The 24,959-nt window shown below is 36.5% G+C and overlaps 1 protein-coding gene across 1 annotated transcript in view; it reads left to right on the top strand.

Moving 5' to 3' along the window:
- Positions 1–21,980, top strand: part of ZBBX (zinc finger B-box domain containing) — a 116,404-nt gene extending 94,424 nt beyond the window's left edge. Inside the window, exons 15-20 of the mRNA XM_036850855.1 lie at positions 650–957; positions 5,030–5,183; positions 5,911–6,039; positions 11,065–11,322; positions 19,593–19,731; positions 21,819–21,980. Of these exons, the coding sequence (XP_036706750.1) occupies positions 650–957; positions 5,030–5,183; positions 5,911–6,039; positions 11,065–11,322; positions 19,593–19,731; positions 21,819–21,945 (1,115 nt within the window). The 3' untranslated portion in view covers positions 21,946–21,980. The remainder of the gene's footprint in view (positions 1–649; positions 958–5,029; positions 5,184–5,910; positions 6,040–11,064; positions 11,323–19,592; positions 19,732–21,818) is intronic.
- The last annotated feature ends 2,979 nt before the right edge of the window (positions 21,981–24,959 follow it).

Below are 24,959 nucleotides of genomic sequence, written 5' to 3'. Positions count from 1 at the left end.
CTGAAATGAAAATTTGCATCAATTTCAAGATTGCATTACAAAACAATATCTTGTCTCCCTCCATTACTCTAAATAATTTAGGCTTGAATATATATATATAATTATCATTTATGAACACAAGCCATGTAAAAGTATTTTAACACTGAGAACTCAGTAAAGAAACATTGGTTAAAAAAATAGTGTTTGGGCTTCCCTGGTGGCGCAGTGGTTGAGAATCTGCCTGCCAATGCAGGGGACACGGGTTCGAGCCCTGGTCTGGGAAGATCCCACATGCCGCGGAGTAATTAGGCCCGTGAGCCACAACTACTGAGCCTGCGCGTCTGGAGCCTGTGCTCCGCAACGGGAGAGGCCGCGATAGTGAGAGGCCCGCGCACCGTGATGAAGAGTGGCCCCCACTTGCCGCAACTGGAGAAAGCCCTCGCACAGAAACGAAGACCCAACACAGCCTAAATAAATAAATTAATTAATATTAAAAAAAAATGGAGTATCATTAATAATAACTAAGTATTAAATGCTTATTCTGTAAAAAAAAAAAATAGTGTTTAATGATAAAGGTTTATAGCACAGAACTTTTGGTTAGTGAACAGTTTAATCAATTTATTTGTTTATATTTATTTATTTAACTTTTGTAAATATGTGTTTTCAACAGCAGGAGCTTCAAGTGCAGATTTTGGTGACATTGTGAATCCTGATGCTTTCTCTCCTGCTGTTGAAAAATTAGAGGAAAACAGCTTTTTTGAGAGAAATTTCAAAGAGGACAGCATAGATATAGAAAGTAGTCAAAAGTACGACGATTCCTGCATATTACTTGAGAGCAAGGATTCTTTGCCAAGTACAGATTTAGAAAAAGCCTCCATTAAGGGGAAATTATCTCAAGAGGACAAGGAATTCTTGGAATTTAGCAATCTGCATGAGAGGCCAAACTCTGAAGATTCTAAAACTACAGAGTCACCACTGGTAAATATCTATTACGTTTATTGTATTAAAAATTGTATAATAAACATAAAAAATTCATATTGACACAATATATTCTTAAATGTTACTTCCTATTGAATTTAAAATGTGCGAGCTTATAGTTGAAGAGTAACTCACTTGGGAAAGAATATAAATGACTTGCAGAACAAATTCTAATATGGTAAATGCCATTGTAACGAATGATTTTCTATGACAAATAATTTAAGACCCACCTCATGCACCATAGTAAGAGTGCTGTTACTTTTCTAAATCAAATTCATTATTATGAATAATTTACTGTAATAAATCCTTTCTAGCTTTCTACTCTATAGTCACTGGTTAAAATGAAAAAAACAATGCAGTTTTGTAGATAAAACCAGTTTTTGTGGCTTAATGTAAATATAAGGTTGAAAAGGTAATTCTTCAGGAATATGGCTAATAAAGAAATAGGGGTGTAGTTTTTGTTTCTTCTTAGAGAAAAAAAGATAAAGCAGTTCATTATTGCATTATTGCCAAATTTAAAAACTATATTTGAATCTCTGTTCTAGGTACTAAAAATCTTAAGTAATTATGATTATTAATAATAAGTTATTTAGAAATTGGACAAGTCAAATGTTAAATTATTTGGAAATTGAGGAAGTCAAACACTTTACCAAGACTTTACAGTCATTTGTAATGAATCTCCATGGTGCCTAAACTGAAGGTGGGACCAAAAAAGTTGAAGAATGAATATTGAGTTGCTGCTACTTCTGCTTAGGGGTTTGGATTTCTATGCCCACTTAGTGACAGGTCTTTTTCCTTTTCAAAGTGAGAAATTAGAATTGAGACCTCTGCAAAAACCTTAGATCCCTAAAAGTCTGCTCAGTCTCTGAAGGAATACACAAGGAGACATACTCACAGGTACAACAAGATGAAAGGAAACTGATTTCTGCAGGGGATCTGGCTCAAGTCAATAAATATCTTATCTGAAAAATGGAAATCTTGGGCTTTAATCTAGCTTTGGTTTAGAGTTTGAATGTACATTTCTCACTTGGAATCTGCAAGCCAATAAATTAACACTAATGTTGATCCACGTCTATTGATGCCCTGAGGTATCTGGCAAAAGTAAACCCTAATCCCTTCTAGGAAGACAGTCCCACAATTTAGCCAATAACAGATTCCCCAAATCAACGCCCACGGCAGCTGAGCTTCTCCCTTTCCCCCAATGAAGAAAACAATTAATCATAGAATGAATTTCCGCAAACAGAACAAACAAGGACTGATTTTCCAGTTTCCACAGGGCATCATGCGGAGGGCTAGGTGACACCTGCACATGCTGTGTGCTGTGTTATAAGAGAGGAATTCTGAGCATATAGAACCCAATTCTTTTATACTGGGTGTCAGCCTGCCTGACCTCTGCCCTGGGGTGGACATTGTTTTCTGTAACCTAATAAAAGACATTTGGCAAAACTCACCGATACATAATCTGTGGTAATTCACATAATGGAAAGCAATGTAACAATTAAAATGAATGAAACATAACTACTTTTATTAACGTGGATACATCTCAAAAATGTGATGTTAAAATTTAAATATGAAAGGATACATAGAGTATATATAAGTCTGATAGCATTTTTGGAAACATTTAAGATAATTGGAACTTTTTATGGATACACTCAGATGAAATAATAGTCAGAAACTTACATTGTAATAGTGTATGTCAACTTCAATACAATAATACAATAAATTCTACTTATAAAGTCTAATATATATATATATTTTTGGTATAGATATTTGAAGCAAGTCTTTTAAATTACTGATATTGTGTGAGAAAGTTATATTATGTGTTGTACATATCTATATATTTAAAGTATTTCATCATTAAAATTGAAATGTTAAAAAACTACTAATAATTTTGATCTCTTATACTACTATTGTAAAAAAAATAAGTGGTAAATGATTATATCATAGAACCACAGTGCTTTACACTTAGTGGTAGAATCTACTTTCTTTTCATCCCTAATGACTCTACATGAACTGCTTTTACTCTTCCCCTGCCCTAGTAGAAACCATCCCCTGAGCAGAAACTATTTAGAAATCAGTTATGCTCCAGTAGAAAATTCAGGAGTGGACAGTAGGGGCAATTTTAAGCAGTGGCATTACTTGACTTCAAAATGGAATATAAGACAGTACATTTTGCACTTCAGTTTCCAGAAATTGAATTCTTCATAAAGGTGTGGAATTGAGTACTAAGTTGTAGAGCAGCAGCAGTGAGGTAGGAGCATGTGCCAGGAAGAACATGGACTAGTCAGGGGCTCTTTGTTTTGAATCTGAAACTTCCAGTAGTTAACTTGGTGACATTGGGCAAACAAGCAAATTCACTCTCATTGTTCTCTGTTAGCCTAGGCTTTAAAAGAAACTTCTATATTTTCAATTGTCTAATCCAAATATGAGCTCCACTAGAGCTGAAGGGGTCCTGTGAATTTTTTTTAAAATTATTTATTTATTTATTTATTTATGGCTGTGCTGGGTCTTCGTCTCTGTGCGAGGGCCCTCCCCAGCCGCGGCAAGTGGGGGCCACTCTTCATCGCGGTGCGCGGGCCTCTCACTATCGCTGCCTCTCTTGCTGCGGAGCACAGGCTCCAGACGCGCAGGCTCAGTAGCTGTGGCTCACGGGCCTAGTTGCTCCGCGGCATGTGGGATCTTCCCAGACCAGGGCTCGAACCTGTGTTCCCCGCATTGGCAGGCAGACTCTCAACCACTGCGCCACCAGGGAAGCCCGTCCTGTGAATTTTTTTTTTTTTTTTTTTTTTTTTTAATTTTATTTATTTATTTATGGCTGTGTTGGGTCTTCGTTTCTGTGCAAGGGCCTTCTCTAGTTGCGGCGAGCGGGGGCCACCCTTCATTGCGGTGCGCGGGCCTCTCACCACTGCAGCCTCTCTTGTTGCGGAGCACAGGCTGCAGACACGCAGGCTCAGCAATTGTGGCCCACGGGCCCAGTTGCTCCACGGCATGTGGGATCCTCCCAGACCAGGGCTCGAACCCGTGTCCCCTGCATTGGCAGGCAGATGCTCAACCACTGAGCCACCAGGGAAGCCCCACCGTCCTGTGAATTTTTGATCAGTGTCTGGGAGAGCCAGTGACGACGTCATGAGTAGGGTGGACTTGGACTTGTCTTTGAAGGAAGTGCTTTATTGGTCACTAGCTTGGTTTTGTAATATCATTTATATGATTTCTACATTTGAATAGTTATCGTAATTTTCTTTATGTGATTACCACCTTGAAACAGACTGCATCTGGGCATTAGATACATTAGGGAACTGTTTAATACTGATAGCCACTCTGATTGTATTTTAAGTCCATCCAGAGCGCTCACTGGTACATCTCTAATCTGTTTCCTACTAGACCCATGTACTTTTTTAACCTCATATTTATATTCTTCCCTAGGATGAAAGCATATCAAAATATGAATTCATAGGGTGGTGGAGTAAGCCTAGGCTTCAGATCAGCCAGATCTATATAGTCAAAATCTAGGTCTGCTAGTTTCTACCTGTATAAACTTCACAAATTACTTAGCTCACCCTTGCCTCAGTTTCCTACTTGTATATTTTATTCATGGTGAATGTTTTGTTAACTTGGATTTGCTCTGTGACCATGATCAGATCAGATTTGTTTCCATCAGTATTTTACTTTCGTCTCTGAATTTATTTTATGTATAGACAAAGATACTACTAGTACAAAAGCACAGCATATGAGAGAGACTCTATTTTCCAGAGTAATTTATGTGCAAAGGCACTGAGGGAAGAAAATAAAGGAAAGGAAAGAGAAAGGAAAGCTTTACTTTTTCTTCATGAACTTCTGTCCTCCTTAGATTTGTGGCAACTTTCAGATTATTACTGTAATTGTGGTTTATGCATTTTTCCGAATTTACTCTATATAAATGTTGTGTTATTACTTATGTCTCCACAACTAGAACCTAAACTTGATGTGGGCAAAATCCATGCCAAGAACATAGTAGGTGCTCAGTGAATGAACGTGCTGATTTGTGTGGATGAGATAAAATAAACTTAACTTTGTTGAATATTTTGTTTCCTAGTTATTACAAGAAATAGCCCTCAGAAGTAAGCCCATAACTGAACAATATCAAGGACTTGAAAGATTCTTTGTTGTTGATAAAAATGAAAGACTCAACTTACTTCCTTCTCATAGCTTAGAACGCAGCTACTCCAGTACTAGGATTACAAGTGCAGGTAAATTCAGACATAAAATCAGACGGCCTGTGGACCAAGCTAACAGTTTTCTGACACCTTTTTTTAAAACAGTTTGTCAACATCTTAGGAAATACTGGGCAATTCTGTTCAACAAATAAATCATTTTCTTCTTTTCTGGCTGGAATTATTAACCCTGTGTGAGTTGCCATATATTTATATTTAAGGCTACTGTCAGAAAACATGGCTATAATGAGACTGAGAGAGATTATTTTTGTATTTTAGAAGTGTGGCCCTTAATAAATTAATAGTAATTCTTCAAATCACTTGATTGACGGTTAAGTATTGTATGATAATTCTTAAATGCCATCTTAAAATCTTAGGACCTGTGAGATTTCTGAGACATATCCATAATTTCCTTTTAAAGCCATGTCTTGGTGTCGCCTGTATTCTTAAATTTCCTATGTGTTCAAATATATTTTTTCACATACAAATGATTATATTTTATGTTATATTGCTGTATACTTTTAAAAATATTTGTTTCTGTTCAAACTTGTATGTGTGTGTGTGTGCAACATCTTTGCAATTTAGAATTTATTCCTTTTGTTGTATAATTATGAGATTTTCTTTCATAATATACACCTCACTGTTATAAATGTTTTTTATTTAGCTAAATATTATCCGGTAAGGCAATACATATAATAAAGCAACGATATAGATGTCTCCTCTTTTTCAACTTTATATAATTTTACCATTTTTCCATTTTTAGGAGACAGAGAATGGATCCCAGACCATAGCGTAAGTGCCTATGCTGATAATGCAGTTGCCTTGGGTGTTCTGAAGAGAGCCCAGAACCCGTCATCAAGGAGAACACAGCAAGAGACTGGTAACATTGGCTGTAAGGCTGCAGTGCCATATTGGTGGCTCACTTCATTTATTAGTTTGTCTCTTAGCAGTTTACTAGGCACCTGAAAATTAGTTTTTGCAGTTACTTAATTTAAACTTACTCATTTAAACTGTTCTGGACTTTTCTTCCAAAACCAAAAAACCACGAGTAGTCTTTATTCTTCTCAAACACATAAATTTTACAGTCTTAGCTCCTTTCTGTAACAATGTAGTAGAGAATAATATTTTTAAAATGTAGCTCAGGATATGGCATATATTTTGAACAACGCTTATAAAGTACATGCTGGGTTTCATTACACTTTCAGGAAAGAGTATATCTATACTAGATTTTGCATACTCCTCTGCTTGATTCGTATTATGATCACACAAAGCCTCAAGATTGCTACTTGCTGCTGTGGTTAAGACACCTCTGCTTTAAACCTGATGCTTAATATGTTGGCCCTGGAATCTTGATTTCAGTTCATTAACTCTATTTTCTAGCCAAAATAATTTCAAGATTTTCTATAGGATAACTCTTTTGACATATTGAATGCTCACTGCAGTATTTTCCTAGTGAGGGTATGCAGAGAATTTTGGCATGATTAAAATCAATAGTATTATTACATCATTATTGTTATCCTAAAATACCTTCTGAAGTAGGTTTACTTTGTGCTGAATTTCATATGAAGTTGTAATAGATCACTGAGGAATTAAGGCAATTCAATACACGTGTTGAGTATGACGGCACCGTGCCGGGCCCTGGGAGAAAATGGTTGCGTAAGTCACGTTCCCTGATCTTCGGGAGCCCATGGTTTAGGAGAAACACTTGACAAAGGGGACTGTTTGCCTTTGTCTGAAGGCCATCTTCAAGCTAGAAATTTAATTACATATGTTTTGTCCAAATATGTAAAGTTTATATGTCTCTCTTGCCCTAAATCCTGTGATTAAAACTACTTGGCTAGCTTAGATTCTTTCCATATGCATTTATGTTGAGAACCTGTCAGATTTTAAAAGGTCTTTTTTTAGTGGAAAATCCATTCATTTATGATAGATGTTTTTTGGCTCTATAATTAGATACCTATTCTCACATCAAAGTCTAGGGCAGCTTTAAATATTCTGGCTGCTTCCTTCTGAGGCAGTCAAAGATACTTTTAAAAGTCACTATATATTGATTAAAAACAAGTTCACATGCATGCTATGAGAATTTGTCACTAAGACAAATCTTTATGTGTAAGTAGCCAAATGCCTTTAAGTATCAACTTAGAGTGATCAGTTGAAATCAATAATTTACTATAGAAAACATTTGAAGGAGCACCTACTCGAGGCCTGGTGCTGGTGATATAAAATAAGCCTTCTTCCCAGAAGCCCGAGAGCTTAGAGTCCAATTCAAAGGCTCTGGAATGTCAGCATGAGCATAATCACCTGGGAAACCTGTTGCAATGGGGATTTTTCGGTGTCACTCTTAGAGATTCTGATTCATTAAGGCTGAGATAAGGTCCAGGAATTTGCATTTATTTTATCAACAATTCCATGTCATGCTGATGTAGATAGTCCAAAAATCATACTTTGAGAACACTGCTGTATAGACATGTAAATACATAAATTGTACCATATGTATTAATAATAAAAGGTTTATGAAAGAACTGTGAGTAACATGCTTCTGGAGACTGATAGGTATCTAATAATAGTACATAAGATCAGTTATAATAGAGGTAGATGCATGTGCAGTCTTTTAGGAATGGAGATAGTAAAATAATTGCTTTGCCATTGAAACATGTTGATATTTTAAGATGTTAGAGAGTAGGTGACATTTCAGCCAAATCTTAAAGCATTATTAAGACTTCCCAGTTAGAGGTGGAAAGAGATGGCTTTCTGGACAGAGATAGTGGCCTGAAATAAAAATGAAATTTTCCTGACTATGCCACAAGTTACAGAAATCTTATGTTCTGAACTGATGCCAGTATATAAAGGAACGCCTCTTTCTGTAAGATTTTTAAGTTTGTGAACGTAAAAACATGATAGCTATGAAATACACGTGTGTTGAGCAGGAAGTCCATTGCTTCTCCCCACCCGCTGCCCAAACTTACTGCTCCCAGACTCCGACTTCCTATCTCTGTAATCTGAGGAAATTATAGATTAACACTGATCACAGTTATACTGTAAATATAACAGAAGAAATTGTCCTTGGTATTAGCTCAAGAATATAGGCTATGATTACTAATAAGACCAGTGAAATATTGGGAAAATAATGTAAAATGATGCTTTGGGTTACATTAATGGGCATAAGAATGCCGATATATAAAAAATATTAATCACTCACTGAAGAGTCTTTAATACAATAGTAATTATTACTATTCTAAATAAAACATTAGAATTGGATGAAACATAAGCAGAGCAACATGCTTTTTGCATACTGTTTCAATAAACAAGTAACATTCTGACCAAAGGGCTCAATATTTTTTCCCTGGATAAAGGTCGCAAAACATTATTGTCTTTTGATATTCCTGCTCCACTGTGTAAATTATTGAGAATTTATACATTAAAAAAAATGTATTTTCTAAGAGTCCCTGAAACATATATGGGAATATTATTTACATTGCCAGTGATAGCATAAGTTACTTCCAAAAGGAATTTCTTATGTTTTATAATCTGCAAATTGGACTTTTAAAAAAAATATGGGATGATCCCTTTAGTCGTGGCATTTTTCATTAGTGCCTGTCTTAACTGGTTCTCTAATCTTAACCCTAGCAATAACATTACTAAGCTTATACAGGAAGCACTAGAAGAAATGACATACCTAAATGAACAAAATAAATAAAATCAAGGATCAACCTGAAGCCTCACTGTCTTTCTATGTTTTAGGTACTTTAAATTACACTTTGAGTATATGTCCAGTAAGAAAGATGGTCTGTCTCTTTGCTGTGTGCTAAGCATAAGTCTGATCCAACCCCAGTGTACTTTTTTTTCTCAACTGGGATCAGTTAACCTCTAATACTGTAGCAGCCAGATGTTGTTATAAGAGTTCAGCAAGCGTTTGTACTCTCCTGAATTTTCTGAAGGGCATCTACATTATGTTAAATTTTTCTCACCTCATGTTTGCCTGTGTTGGCAGAAGTCCAGTCCTTCCTAATAACTTCTTTTGTTTTTTATTTTTTAATATTTATTTATTTATTTTTTTATACAGCAGGTTCTTATTAGTCATCCATGTTATACACATCAGTGTATACATGTTAATCCCAATCTCCCAATTCATCCCACCACCACCACCCCCCGCCGATTTCCCCCCTTAGTGTCCTTGTTTGTTTATTTTAACGAGTTTTAAATTCCTTTCAATTTTAACTGAGACATAGCACAATACAAATAGAAGGGTGTGGTTTTCTCCATAGATCTAGAAGTTTCTATTTATATAGCTGAATTACTGTTATACTCTCTGACCTTTACTTCCACCATTATTGTTCCTACTACTACTTCACTCTTGGGAATGGCAAGTTTGCTTTTCTTGATGGCTATAAATAAAATATTGATTCCTTACATATTACAGGTAAAATCATTTCCAAATTCTAGTCAATAAATAAATCTTAGGGATATTTACATTTATTTTTAAAAAAACATATGCACGTTTTTGTCAGTTGTTTTTCTTCAGAATTGTCTCTGAGCACAAATAGACACAAAAAGGTCAGAATCTTAATTTATTCACAATTTCACTCCCACAAAAATTGTTTTCAAAATTGATTTCTGAAATGTTCATTAAAATTGGTGCCCTTTGGGACTTACCTTAGTCAGTTTTAATTGCTTAAATAATTACATACTGCATTAAGATTCTTCTTAGGGTACTAGCCACCTTCAAAGTAGATCTTTTAAGTTAAAAATAGAAGACAAACTCAATAATCATTAACCGTTTAATACATGACAATTGCCTGTAGCCACCCTTCTAAATCTTACATTTTCCTTTGAGTCAATAGAGTGGGCATAATGTTATATGGCATATGTTAAGTCAAATCATGACTTTTATGATAATGACAATAGCACTTCTTTAAAGAATCCAATATTTTACACAAAGGCAATTTATATTAAGGGAATGCAAGATTATCTTATAAATTATTTATATTTAATATATATTTATCTAAATCAGAACAATGATTCAGGATATTAAAAATATACCTGCACTATGCATTTCCAAATTTATGCCTTGAATATTCATTCCCTTGGCCTTTTTTAAAGAACTTTGTGCGCAGTACCAAATGATATATATAGTTATGTTCTGTTAGTATGTTTTGAGTGGATTATGTTTTCCTACTATGAAAGAAACACACATATTGAAGAAACCAACTAAGTCAACCTTTGAAATAGATCAAGATAAAGTGTTCACTACCCTACTGGAACAAAGTGATAACCTGACTCAGATCTGTGCTTCTGGAACTTTTCCACTGAAGCGCCCTATAAAGTGGCTGAGGGTGAACTCATATTTAGCAAAATTAGAGATGTGCTCTCAATTTCTTTAAGGCCTGTGTTTTTCTAAAAGATTTTGCATACTGGTCTATTTTGTCTCCATATCTGTTTTAATAGAAGAATGTTACACACCATCAAATAAAATTGGTTCACTAGGAAGTGGTACCATGTTTATCCTATCCTCTTACAAGGCACAGTGTGGCATTGTCCTAGAATTTAAGATACATGGCACAGTGGCTGGCTATGGGGTAGATGATAAGATTGGGGGTGTTGAATTGTTGTGGAATTGACTGGGTTTACAGATGTTTTGTTTTAGTTAATATTAAAATTAGCTTGCCTTTCTCTGAATCTCTATAAAAAATTAGGGAAGAATAACCCAGAAGTGTTCTTTATGACATAGGGAAAGTAATTTGGGATTCACAAATTGAGGTAAACCAAAATGGATGATAATCTAAAGTTCATTTTCTCATAAACTCTGTTGCATGAATTTAACTGTTCTAAGTTCAGGGAACTGGTATTTTGTATCTTTAAGCACTCATTCAGAATTTTAAAAACAGTTGATTTAAAATTTTTTTATTTTTTATTTTAGGCTGGACATCACAGAGACCTTCAACAGCAAATTTACCACTTTGCAACTGTGTGAAAAGAAGTTCCAGCCGCCTTTCCTCTTCTCATCCCCGGTCAAGAAATACAGCTGCTCGATCACTCTCTAGCGCTGCTTCTGAAATTTCAGAAATTGAATATATTGATGATACTGACCATGATGAGCCTTTCTTAGACGACACTGCTGATCAACAAACCTTAGACAGTTTGGAAAAAGAATTAAACGCACTGAGAAATCCTGCAGGTAATGCTATTTTTTCACCGTAGACAACATTAACTCTGCCTTCCACATGATTCTTCATATCATGCTCCAAGAAAACAAGCCTTTCCCTTCTCTTTTAACCATCAACCTTTGTGTCTGTTTTCTTGACTAACCCCCAATGTCACCCTGAAAATGTTATAAAACGTGTGGGTGCCCAGCCATATCAGAGATAGTCCCCTTAGCTCACATAATACACGGTTAAATTGTGGCTTAAGGACCTTCATCCTTCATGCGGACAGAACAAAATTTTTTTTTCTCCTTCCTACAAACTCAGTGAGTGGCTAATCTCTGTTGCTTTATAAAAGCCATTGCCCAACACACTTTGAGAAGTGAGCTGTTCGATCTTTTGAAGCAGTGTTTCTCAAGTTTCAATGTGTACACAGATCCCCCCAGGGGTCTTGTTAAAATGCAGATTCTGATTCTTATGTCTGGGATGGGGCCTGAGATTCTGCATTTTTATAAGACTTCCCAATTTTGAACCTTTTATTTTGATTCATTTCTAGAAGTTTTGATTGTGGCATTCTGGAGAATGTCTGAGTTTTATCTTTATGGTCAATTGGCAAGTTAGCTAGATTAATTGAGTGGATCACAGTTTTTTTTCCTCTGCACTCAGTAGACATTTCTCCAGTGTCTTCTGTCCCTGGATATGGTGCTAGTTAGTCCTTTGGCGTGGTTTTTCCAGTTAACTTTTGTTTGGTTGAATTTAATTGTCAAATACTTTTCTTCCCCTCAGGTAGAGCTCATGGTAACTCTATTACTGAGGTCCTGCCATGTTTGAGAATGTCTGCTACCTTTGTATTTGAATGGCAAATTGACTGCGGGTAATTTCCTTGGGTCACTTTTCTCTTCAACCTTGAACATACTGATTCATTGTCTCCTGGGTCTGAATTTGCTGTGAAATAGTCTGAGGTCTCCGATTTTTTACTTCACCCTCTCTCTTGCATGTGACTTGCTTCTTTCCTGACTGGATGTTAGAAGAATTTTTTTCTTAATCTTTGAAATTCAGTTACCGGACCAGGATTATGTTTCGGTGTCAGTAATTCAGCATTCTTAAAACGCTTAAATTCCTGCTTATTTTCAGAGAAATTGTCTGCTATTGTATATTTGAGTTGCTTTTCTGTTCCATTTGGCTTTCTCCTGCTGAGACCTGTTTTGTTTATGTTGGATCTTCTTACATTTTCTTCAACTGTTTTAACCTGTTTTTATCTTCCTTTGCATTTACTGACATCTTCTATGTCAGAATTTCAATTTTCAGCTGGTTTTAGTCCTTTCTTTATTGATTGACTTAATAAATTAGCCCTTTACAGGTATTGCTTTGATGTTTTTTTGGTAATTTTTACTTTGATATAATTTCAGATTTACAGATAATTTGCAAGAACGCAAGAATAGTACAAGGAACTCCCATATACACTTTACCCAGTTCACCATCTGTTTGTCTTTTACCTCATTTGCATATATGTACACACACACACACAAACACAAACACAACACTTTTTCTGAACCATTTGAGAAGAAGTTATAAACATCATGACCCTTTTCCAAAAAATACTTCAGTGTATTTTCCACGAACAACAGCATTTTCTTATATAACCACGGTACAATGATCAAAATCAGGAAATTTAACAATGATACACTATAATTCTCTAATCCATAGTGTGTATCTAATTTTTTTAAATTGTCTCAGTGATGTTCATTATAGCTTGTTTTTTTCTGGTACAAGATCCAGTCCAGGAACAAGTGATCATTTAATTTATTTTCCTTTTTGATGTCTTACATGTTGTTGTTTGATCTTTGATATTAGTTTTATTCTTTTTAAAAATGTCATTTTCATTATTTCTTCTGTAGCCCAAGGACTTATGGGGGAATTTTGTTATGGTCTTGATCTGTTATCTACCAGGTTGGTCTTTCATTTAATCATTCTTTGTGTGCTATGGATTCTTGGATTCCAGTTTGTTTGCATAACTAGTTGCCGTCAGTTCCATGTATCTTACTTGCTCACATGCACTGTGGGTGGCTTTGCTCATATCTTCTGTCTTTTCTGATATAGTGAGACCGCATTCTCCCTGAAACTCTCTCCACCTGTACTGAGATGTGTTAATCTTCTCTTTGGAGCTACTATTTGGGGGTTGGCTGTTGCACTCTTTTCTGTATCCTGCTGGCTCAAAGGCACAGGAAGGATACATGAAGGACTGGGGAGTTTAACCTCTTTTGTTGGAGGATCTGGGCTCTTTTGTCTTTTTTTATGGATTTTATTAAACACCAAACTTTACTGGACCTGATTTCAAGTGTGTTCTGTCCCTGGGGGGGGACGCCTGCAAGTTTGCAATTTTCTTGCCTCTGCTGAGATCTTCTGGTGGATGTTTAGGGCTTAAAAATATTTAAAATGTTTTCTCCTTACTTCCCCTTCACCCACTTTTCTCTAAATCCGTGTGGTATTGGTGAGACTTGTCAGCACCTTAGATGACTCTCCTTTTCCTGTTACTAGTTTGTGTGCGTACTGGGTGGGGAGGGGAGGGGGTGGAGAGCAGTAGCCCCCAGCTATAGCTTAATGAATCTTCTGTTTATTCCTTTGCTTGTCCCTTGTCAAAGTCTGTTATGTGAACTTGTACGTCTTTCTTTGGTTCTATTTATGATTTTTTATTTTTCTGCTTTTTTCCATTCATTTCATTAGGGATTGGGGGAGGAGAGATTGTGATCCATCTTTACCTGTCATTCATTTGCCTGACTCCACATTACTAAAAATCAAATGGAAATATCCTTGGAGGTAATTCTCACATTAGAAGCCAATTCTAAAATGAAGCATGTCAGGTCTGAACTGGATCAAAAGGATAATCGTACAATTTTAAATCAGAAGGTGAAGGTTTTTTACTTTGATAAGTTGATAAGTCCCATTATTTACAAATGAAATATTTTATAAACAGTAGTCTTTTTTTGTTTCTAACCTCTCAGCTTTTCCATTTCCTCTGTCAGGTTTGTCCTTACATGCTTCACTTTTCCTCCGTGTCACTCATTTCCTCGTACTCCAACACCAATATTTTCACTAGAATACATAACTTTTCATATATAAAAGCAAGCACCCACTATGTAGCCTGTGAACTGCCAGGGCTTTCTGATAGTTCAGGAGCAGAATGCAATCACTTATACACACTCTACGCAGGAACAGCTCTCTTTCTATTTGAGAAGATTGGCCTTGGATGAGTGCACAGCTTTGGAGACACTCACCTGGAGCTGAGGAAGGAAGAGGACAGCACATCAGCTGAATCATCCCAACAGTCAGTGAGGGGACAGATGCTGTGGTGCAATCAGGCCTTATTCTAGAAAATTCACTGATTCAGCACAGGCTTTTGTGTTCTGTTCAGCATCACTGGGCAGAAAAATTCCGCCTACATGTCACTCCTCATGGTGCATTCCGGAAAAACTTCATGAGGTCTGGTCTCACACAAACACAGCTACACAACTGAACTCTTAAGCAAATATAAATAAGTTCGCATCCCTATGAAACCTGCCTTTTTGTGAGCAGCAAACCTTCTGACTTGTTTTCTGTTAGCTCTAGGATAGATACATCCACTTCCTCTAAGCTCTAGGAAAAGAGCCAAGGAGCCTGGAGAAGAAAAGACAGAAAATAACTATAATACATTGAGTAGTTTCTCCTTTGACTCTGATTGATGAAGCTGACAGTAGAGCCATTTCAAAAGGAGGTGGGGCCGGCAGGGGGCTAGGAATGTGCATGTGCGTGCGCACGTGTGTGTGTGTGTGTGTGTGTTTGTGCGCACGTGTATGCAGGTTGCAGATACAACTTCCTGCTGAATCAGGAGACAAGGGGCAGCAAGGCAGGGTGGTTGAGAATCAGGCTCTGGGGCCAGGGGTCCAGCTCTGAAACTTAGAACCACCAATTCCTAGCTTCTTGACATTGGGCAAATTACTTTCTTAAACTCACGCTGCATCAGTTTCCAGGTATGAAAGATGAGTATGATAATAGGCCCTATCATAAAATTGTTCAATGACTGAATTTCACTACAGGTATATATTAAATATTATACTTATAAAAATTTTCTCTCTCCACACACACACATGCACACACACATACATTTTAACATTTAAGTGCCCAGCACATAGTCTGTCCTGAAAACACTATTAAATTATATAAGAAACCAATGGGTGGCGCTTTTGACATACAGTAAGGTATGGTGCACTTGACAAGTCCAATTTTTAGTCAAAAACATATAAAAGCTGTTTCCGTTCTAGAACTATGTTTTTTTCTGGGCACTTTGAGGATTATAGTTAGCTATAGTTCAGGCTGTATTTTTACTCCCTCCACAAATATCTTTGTAAATAACACTATAGTCACCCCCTTAATGAACTCAACATATCAGTATCATTTACTTACCAAGGCACTTTTTCAGTTTTTGGATATTGTTATAGCCTGAAGAATTTGGAAATATCAGAAGATATGCATTACGAGAAAGTATCAGTAATAATACACAGTAAAGCATTCATCTCTTCAATAGTTAAAAATGATTCATTTGTTTTAAACTCATTCTGATTTGTGGTTTAAGAGTTTTTGTGGTCCTTACATTTCCATGGCAATCTTATGCTTGTAGGAGCCCAAAGGTACTGAGCCAAGTAATTAAAGAGAGGAAAAGACTTTTTCTTAAACAAGAAAGAATAAAAATCTACCTGATACTAGCGGATGTAGCCACACTGCCTGTGAAGTAAAAGAGTGAGGCAGTAGTTTCCTGAGTAATTAGCAGGTTGACCAGCAAGTAAGATATTAAACTATAAAAGGGCTAATCAGGATTTATAGTTAGCTAATTAACTAGATAACCCTTGTAAAGACAGTCAGGTTGAGTTGGGTTAGAATGGCAATCTGTTTGCTTTAGGGCATCTGAATTTCAGGGAAAAAAAATTGAGTGACACCTAAAAGTGAAAGTCGACATATTAAATACATTCTGATGTAAAGAATATGAAACCATTCAATGAGTAGTAATAATCACTGTTTAGTCTGCCATGAAATGTTGCTCCATTTGATCTTCACAGCTACCCCGTGAGGTTGATGGGGCCGGTGCTGCTTTTCGTTCCCCCTGTGTGGCTACAGTAACTTGGGCTCTGGATGGCACAGTAACTGCCTCCCCTGGGTGCTCAGAAGCCCCCAGGCACAAAGCCAGGCAAGTCTGCCCCACATTCCTTTGTCTTACCACCAGACCACAGTGCCACTTAAACAGTGTGAAATCCTTCCTTCAAATCACTATTGTGATCACTTGAGAGGGAGAGGGTGTGGGCAGAGTGAAGGCAAAGGAAAGAAGGGATGGAGGATAAAGAAGGCAAGACAGTGGGTGATGAGGAAGACGCTGGCGGGCTGGGCACGGGCTCACAGGTTACAGGGCGAGGGTCCTGGTTGTCACACCTCCCGAACATTGGGGTGTCCTTTGTATGTATCTAGTTCTTGATTTTGTTGTTGGTGGTGAATTCCTTATTGGGAAATAGCCTGTCTGCTTTGTTTTTGTTCTTTGAAGTTTTTAACCTGTTTCTTTGGTCCTGCCTTTCTTCTTTACTTCATTTCTTTTTTTTTTTTTTTAACAGCTTTATTGGAGTATAATTGCTTTACAATGGTGTGTTAGTTTCTGCTGTATAACAAAGTGAATCAGCTATACGTATACATATATCCCCATATTCATATGTGTTTATTTCCCCATAGAATAAAGTTTTATGTACATGTTTTAAATGACTTGAGTTTTAGAAATACACTGTAGAACTTTGTATTTAGTCAGTTTTCCTCCTTGGCCATTCTTTATTATTGCATTTAAGAGATTCTTCAGTGATCAGAGAACATACACTCTTACTCCAGGGATAGAAAAGATTTAACTTCAGTCCACTCCTCAACAATCAGCTGACTTGACAGTTTTAAAGTAAAATCTCCAATGTAAACATCAATGCAGTCTTACTTGGTCCTGTATGAGAAAAATCAGAAGACTTAGGTTTTTGTACGGTTGACCTCTTATGTTTTAACGCTAACCTGCAGTAGGGTTTTTGTTAGCAGTTTTATTTTTCTCTGCCTTGAAAGTCAAGTGATGTCACCTTTGTTCCTGCTAACTTCACAAGGTATTCTGAAATATAATTTTGAGAATGAATAATTATACAAAAATAGTCTCATCCTATTTGCACAATTTGGATTAGCTCTGCACTCATTCAGTTAGGACTCAAATGCCTAACAGAGGTTGAATATCTCTCCTGGTGGGATTCCTTAGATCTAAGTATCACCACTGGGTTTTAGCACTGTGGTTCTACCAATTCCAAATTCTGAATTGACTGCTTTCCCACGGGTAACATTCTCTATCACCGGGGTATGTGAAGGGACCTTGCCTGCCTGTTTTCTTTCATCTTGTGGAAAAACAGGAGAGAAGATAGTAGCCTAATGCTAAAGAATTAGATTCTGGAACATAGTGATTTATTGTTTCGGTGAGCTAAAAGAGCTTAGGTTGAGTTCCAGTTCTTCTGTTATGTAGTTGCATGACTTTGAATAAGTTATCAATCCCCGGTGGGCCATCAATTTCCTAATCTCCAGCAAGTGGGGATGGGACAAAAATTTTAGCTGAGGAATCTTTTGTTTTTCTCAAAATTAATCTTATAGAGAGTTCCCAAACATAAACGAGACCAGGGAAAGCTGTCCTGCTTGCTTTGGGGTGGTGGTGGGAGCCTTATCCCTCAGCCTACTGAATTTCTCCATGTATCGTAATTAAGAAGTCACTGGGATTTTAAGGACACTTCCAGTCGTAAATGTATTGAGCTCTATCTTGCGGGAGGAATAATCTAAGTTACCTTCTGTAGGGGAAGCTCTGCTTGCTTAAAAACTTCAAGTTATTTCTAACCAGCCCCCCACCACAAAAGTATCTTTTGTCAAGTGTATTAATACTTGCAGTTTGGTGTTTGGTCCTTCTGATCTTGGCGCTTTCATAAGAGTGAAGGGAGGAACAGCAGCCTGTAGTTTTAACAGTTTTAAAAGTCTCCATAACATAACCTCATGTATAAGTTAGATGGCTCTTACAACTTTATCAATGACAAAACGAGGGCATTATGACCTAACATAGCAATTGTATTTATTTCTATACTTGACTTTTGGGTAGTTCATGTAAAGATGTGTTTGCTTATACATTTGCTTATTTAGCTTGCACTATTTGTCCTTACTCAGGCTGAATCACCGGCCAGCTTCATGGAAAGGAAAAAGAATTAAGGCTTCAACCCTTTCACATACACGTGGCTATTATCTACCCAAACAAAGCAAGGAAGTCTAAAAAGAAAGGGTAGCTTTCAAGACTAACCATTGCCTCAGACTGTGTGTGGGCAAAGCTTCTAATTCTTAGAAGATAAAAATATATAGTAAAGTATTTAACATTCAGGCAAGTTTAGGAGTTGCCCAGTATTGTAACTTTAAAGAGGCTCGCTTGATTTTCTTTGGAATTTTGGGAATTTTCAGGGCATTTGACACTTAAAATATCAAACAATCAAAATTTGTATATTAAAAAATCAATGTGGCTGGGTAAAGTAAGTCAGATAGAGGAAGACAAATACTGTCTATACTACACTATACAAATACTAATCAAATATCACTTCTATGTGGACTCTGAAAAAACCAAAATCATAGAAACAGAGAAAAGTGGTGGTTACCGGGAGAGGAGAGTGGGAGAAATGGGGAGATGTTAGTCAAACAGGATAAACTTATAAGATGAATAAGTTATAAGATGAATAACTTCTGGGGATCTAATGTACAGCATAGTAATTATAGTTAGTATTACTGTATTGTATACTTGAAAGTTGCTAGGAGAGAAGATCTTAAATGTTCTCACCACAAAAAAGAAATGGTAGTTATGTGGAATAATGGAGGTATAAACTAACACTACGGTGGTAATCATTTTACAATATATGTGTCTCTAATCAACACATTGTACACCTTAAACTTACACAGTGTTACATGTGAATTGTATCTCAACAAAGCTGAAGAAAATTGGGGAATTTGCTAAAAATAAATCAGTGTGATTAAAGTGACTTGATACCCATGCCCTTATTTGGAATCTCAGATCAAACGTACCTCACAGTCAGCCCACCCCTCCAGCACTAAAAAATTGAGATGATGGAAAATCTGTACTGCCCATCTTTGTACTGCTTGTAATTTACTTTGAGTAAACTTCCAGCACCATATGCTGTACATTTGTTTCTTGAATTTATGTGCTGACAGTGCATGAAATAAAATATTTCAGATCCTTCAGAAAAACTTTACAGCCTAACCTCAGAAGAGTTACCAGACTTCAACAACCATTCGCTGACTATAAGTCAGACTACCCGGAATTTCTGTAAGACCTCACGTGCAAGGGGCCCATGTGGAGTTGAGGAACAGAGGTAGGTTAAATCTGCAGCTTATGTGTACAGACAGTGCATAGTAAAATTTTTGACAAGCCCCAACTAGTTATCTTTACTACAAAAAGAAAGATTGTCCTCATGTGTGTACTTTATATGGCCACTCTTTGTAAAATGTTCAGGTCCTTTGCTGACCTATTATCAGGATTTAGTGGAAGCTTATGAAGTTGTTACTTTAACGTGAAGAGATAATTCTCTGCTGCACAATGTGTGTCAGGAAAATGAAAAAACATTTGGAATTTAATAATCCTTCAGCATTTCTTCTTATACTGAAAAACAATTGCCTTGCTTGCATTCATTAACTTACTAAATTTCAACACTTTGCATTAATAGCCTCTTACTCAATGTATAGAACAGAATATTGAGAAGTCTCCTTGAAATCAAGTCTAGATCATTAATGATAGCATATTTTAATCTGTATAACTTCATTGTTTCCTTACATAAGATAAGAACATTTATTTAGAGATGGTGATCTGTTTATAAGGAACATGGGTTATACTAATAAATCTTCAGAAAAGTAGTCTATCATGTCAGGCTACTATTGACATACTGGAATTCCCTGAAAAAGGAAGAGGGATTCTTCTAAAAAGACTGAGATAAATGTAAAATAAAAGTCCCTTGAATTGTAAATTCCTTTGATTCGTTGAAGTCTAATATTGCACTAAAAGGGAATCAAGAGTCCATTACTCTGTCTTTCTGAAGGAGGAAATCATTTAGCTGTGGTCCGAGGATTTTTGCATTTCTGACACCACGAATATTTTTTTTAAAGGGATCAATATAAAGTTGCTATTTTTTAAAAAAATTATTTATTTATTTATTTATTTATTTTTGGCTGTGTTGGGTCTTCGTTTCTGTGCAAGGGCTTTCTCTAGTTGCGGCAAGCGGGGTCCACTCTTCATCGCGGTGCGCGGGCCTCTCACTATCGCGGCCTCTCTTGTTGCGGAGCACAGGCTCCAGACACACAGGCTCAGTAGTTGTGGCTCACGGGCCTAGTTGCTCCGCAGCATGTGGGATCTTCCCAGACCAGGGCTCGAACCCGTGTCCCCTGCATCAGCAGGCAGATTCTCAACCACTGCGCCATCAGGGAAGCCCAAAGTTGCTATTTTTTCCCTAAAAAAGTCATTAAGAACAAAGTAACTAAACCAACTTCATGCTCTCACCATCATTTCATAAAAGGAAAGACATTTGTACTAAATATAAGGAGAATATACTAGTAGAATAAAGCACATTTCTTTAAAATTAAAAATTTCATGAAAAAGTTATTACCTTGTCCTTCTTTTCTCAGACCAGTGAAAACTTTTTTTTTTTTAATCACAGTTAGATATGAACTGGTCCACCGACAAGAGTTTAGGAAATGCTGGTTTAGCCTGTGTTGGGCATAAAATCCAAAGAAGAGTTCTATCTGTCACAGGGTGAACTATTGTATATTATTTAGTAGCATACATTGGCTGAAATTCTAGATAACTTGGAGCAAAATATCTGAACTATGCAGGCTCCTCTCTTTTCCCCCATTCTACGTCTTTCCCCAAATCTCAGACAGCAACACACTAGAGTTTCCACGAGTTCCTTTCCACCATAAAATGCAACAAAATAAAATAACTATATAATTGCTGTTCTTAATTTTGGCTTTGCCATATCTTGACTGGCTATCCACATAGTCCTAATTTACTGTACACAAAAGAGATGATTTATCTGGCAGTCTGTTCACTGGGATTCTGTTAAAGAGCCCATGTAATGATGAGTGTTCTTAAAGATGACCCGGAGGCTCTGTAAGTTTGTGAAATACCTTCTGAACCATCAATGAACGACACAACAAGAGACCATAAAATCTTCTCTCCTTGGTTCCACTGTGGCTTTATTTCTTGGGAGAGGGAGAATGATGGGGATCTCTCACTACAAGGAGGCTTGGTGTATTGGGCACATTGAAAATTATGGTCTCAGTCTAAGACAGCCCCCTCACGTCTGCCTGCCTCCGATGACTTCAGCGTGTGTAGTATTGATCAGAAGATAAATGGAGAGTTGAAGCCTGGTTCTGTATATTGTGTATTGATCTTTTAATGTATTTCCAGCTCTTCTGAAAAAGATACTGAAATCCAGTCCTTGCTGACAGTTTCTGAAAGCAGTACGGATGAGGAGGAAGAAGATTTTCTTGACGAGCAACATGTCATTACACTCCCATGGTCAAAGAGTACCTAATGATCATTTGTCCATTACTTTTTCCATTTTGTACCCAGAATAAAGCAAACAACTGAAAAAAGTAATCAAGTGATTATGTGTCCAGGTGCTGGAGATTTTGATTATTGTCTCTGATACTTCAAGGTTTGCAGACTAATATAAGTTAGTGAAATTACAAGTTTAAGGGCTTTTTCTTCCAAATGGTATATTGTATGTCAAATACTAATCTATATTGCAGATCATATTAGTAAAATTTAGTGAAATTTAAAAAGTAAGTGGCAGGGTGTGGTGGTGGTGTGATGAATTGGGAGATTGGGGTTGACATATATACACTAATATGTATAAAATAGATAACTAATAAGAACCTGCTGTATAAAAAAATAAATAAAATCAAATTTAAAAGAAAGGAAATTGATAAAAAGTAAGTTATAACTATGTCTCTAAGAACTTATCATAAGATGGTACATGATTATCTTTTTTAAATTAATTAATTAATTTATTTTTATTGAAGTACATTTGATGTATAATATTATATAAATTAGTACATGATTATCTTTAAAGTAACACTAATTGTTAAATTACATTTTAAATAATTATGTCATCAATGTACATCTGATGGCCAAGTTATACTTGGCAGTATCATTTATTGAGCCTGGAATCCATTTTTTTACTTTGGTGATTATGGCTTTTTTTTTTTTTTTTTCTATTGGTGTTTTTGACATTTATAGATGTTCTGGTAACATCAAAAGTTTCTGCTGGAAGAGAAAAAGGGGACCTAAAATAAAGTGGACATAATACTTGCCATTCTCTGTTCTAGTAAAAACACAGAAAAGATCCCCTAAGTATCTTATTTGGGGAGGGTCAGTGTAATGGTTAATTTTTTGTGTCAACTTGGCCAGGCTAAGGTACTCAGATATTTGGTCACACTTTACTTTAGATGTTTCTATGAAGGTAATTTTTAGATGATTAACATTTAAATCAATAGATTTTGAGTAAAGCAGGTTACCATCCATAGTGTGTGTGGGTCTCATCCAATCGTTTGAAAGTCTTAAGAGAAAGAAGACTGAGGTCCTCTAAGGAAGAGAGAATTCTGCCTTCAGACTGACTTCAGGTTCAAGCTGCAACATCAGCTCTTCCCTGGCCTCCAGCCTGCCGGCCTGCCCTATAGATTTTGAATTTGCTAGCCATCACAATTGGTTCTGTTTATCTGGAGAACCCTGACTAATTCAAACATAGTCAGTTTGAAGGACTGTTGTGGTAGCCAAAGAAAATAACACATTTGGAAGTGTTTTGCTAGTCTTGAGTGGTAGTGGATCTTGGGGTTGGTAGGTGTTCAAGGTTTTACGTAATTTTATAATGCAAGGGCTTAAAAAAGAGCAGAAGACGACATGGGAGGATAGTTTTATGGATGTCCCTTTGTGACATTTTAGGACACTTTCCCATTAAGGAGTTTGTTGACCTATCAGAAGAACATCACTACAGGTTGGTTATGCTATCACCACAGCATAGTCATATCTCGGGGTTGAACCCCTTCTTCTGAGTAGTATTCCAAGATTCTAAATTCTGAGATTCTGGGTAGAAACCCCTTACACAAGACTGATGTTTGTTTAGTGTAAATCGATCTTGGATACTTTTTTCACAGCATCAAAAAATTATACTGGCATTCACACACATCATCTACTGACAGGATAGAAAATGATGGTGAAGAGAACCTATAGCCATTTCTATGTCTTTTAGCATAAAAATGCCATTTGTTAAAAGTGATTAACATAAGTGAACAATAAGTAATCAAGGAAGCCAATCATAGTAACAGAATAAAATTTTTCAGAAGAAATATCTTAAAATTAAGAGCGTGACGCCTCTGTAATTGTTACTGTTCTCTTAGTACTTCTACTGCAATCCCATAGAGAGACAGCAGTGAGTCACCCTTGAATCTTTGTCATTTGTGTCAAAAGCCCTTCTGGCATCTTATCCTGAGGCTGCTAGCTTTCTGAATTTTAGTATCTATAGCTTAAATGGAGATTTCCTCTTCATCTGTTCAGATAGGAAAAGATACTGTTTTTCTTTTTAACATGTCTGCTCAGGTTTAAAGTTTCTTGGCTTTCCCTCTCCTCCTTTGCTCTAAGACATCTTCCTTCCCCCCGCCCCCCCCTTTTTTTTTTCCTTTTCCCTTTTGATGGAAAAGAAAATTGTTCCTCTGGGTGCAATTTATAAAACTCCAATGTTTTTTCTCAGACAAAATGGCAGGAGATGTTGTCTTATTCTCATTAGGAAAGTAGAACCACTACTATTCCTTCTGTGTATTTGGCCATAGCTTGAGTTTTTTATAAACTAGCTCAGAAGGAGATTTTATAAGATGCCCTTACCTTTTACAATATAAGAATTTTGAAATAAAAATTAAGCTGGTAATTGGTTGTCGTCAGTACATTTCTGGCCAGAATTTGAAATAAGGAGTGTACCATTGACTTTGTCATTTGACTTCTAATACGACATTGAAATTAAACATGAGGGTCCTCTGGGGCAGAGAAGACCCCCTTCTGCCTTTATTTGCTTCCCATAACCACACATTTAGAAAAGTTCCTTAATTCATTTGTCATTAGTCTAATGAGGAAATAAAAACTAAATAAGATTAGGGCCTTTGCCCAAAGCAGCTTCAATGTGTTCTCTCATCTTGGAGATCAAGCTTAAAAATCACTGTTAAAGGCATGCACCTAGTTCTGACTGTGGAATTGAGAGAGTTACAGACATTCTAGAAGAATCACAACCATATTCTTAATTCTAGAGTTAGTATAGTGTGCTTCTAGCAACTATTGGACAAATGATCATATGATTTTGCATGCATGTTAGGATTTAGCAGTTTATATGCAGATTTGCCTCTGGTGTATAGCCATAGGAAATTCTGTAATTTTATAACTCTGGCCATACACATGATGGAAACAAATTGAAATTAAATTATATTTGATAGTTTTAATATGTTGTTTGATATTCATTGAAGTCTTTCACATCTGGTGCACTCTGAGTGTGTCACACAACAC

This window comes from Balaenoptera musculus, chromosome 4, assembly GCF_009873245.2.
Source record: "Balaenoptera musculus isolate JJ_BM4_2016_0621 chromosome 4, mBalMus1.pri.v3, whole genome shotgun sequence".
NCBI classification, from domain to species: Eukaryota; Metazoa; Chordata; class Mammalia; order Artiodactyla; family Balaenopteridae; genus Balaenoptera; species Balaenoptera musculus.
Note: the sequence above shows the minus strand (reverse complement) of the source record. Positions and strands in the feature narration are given on the sequence as shown.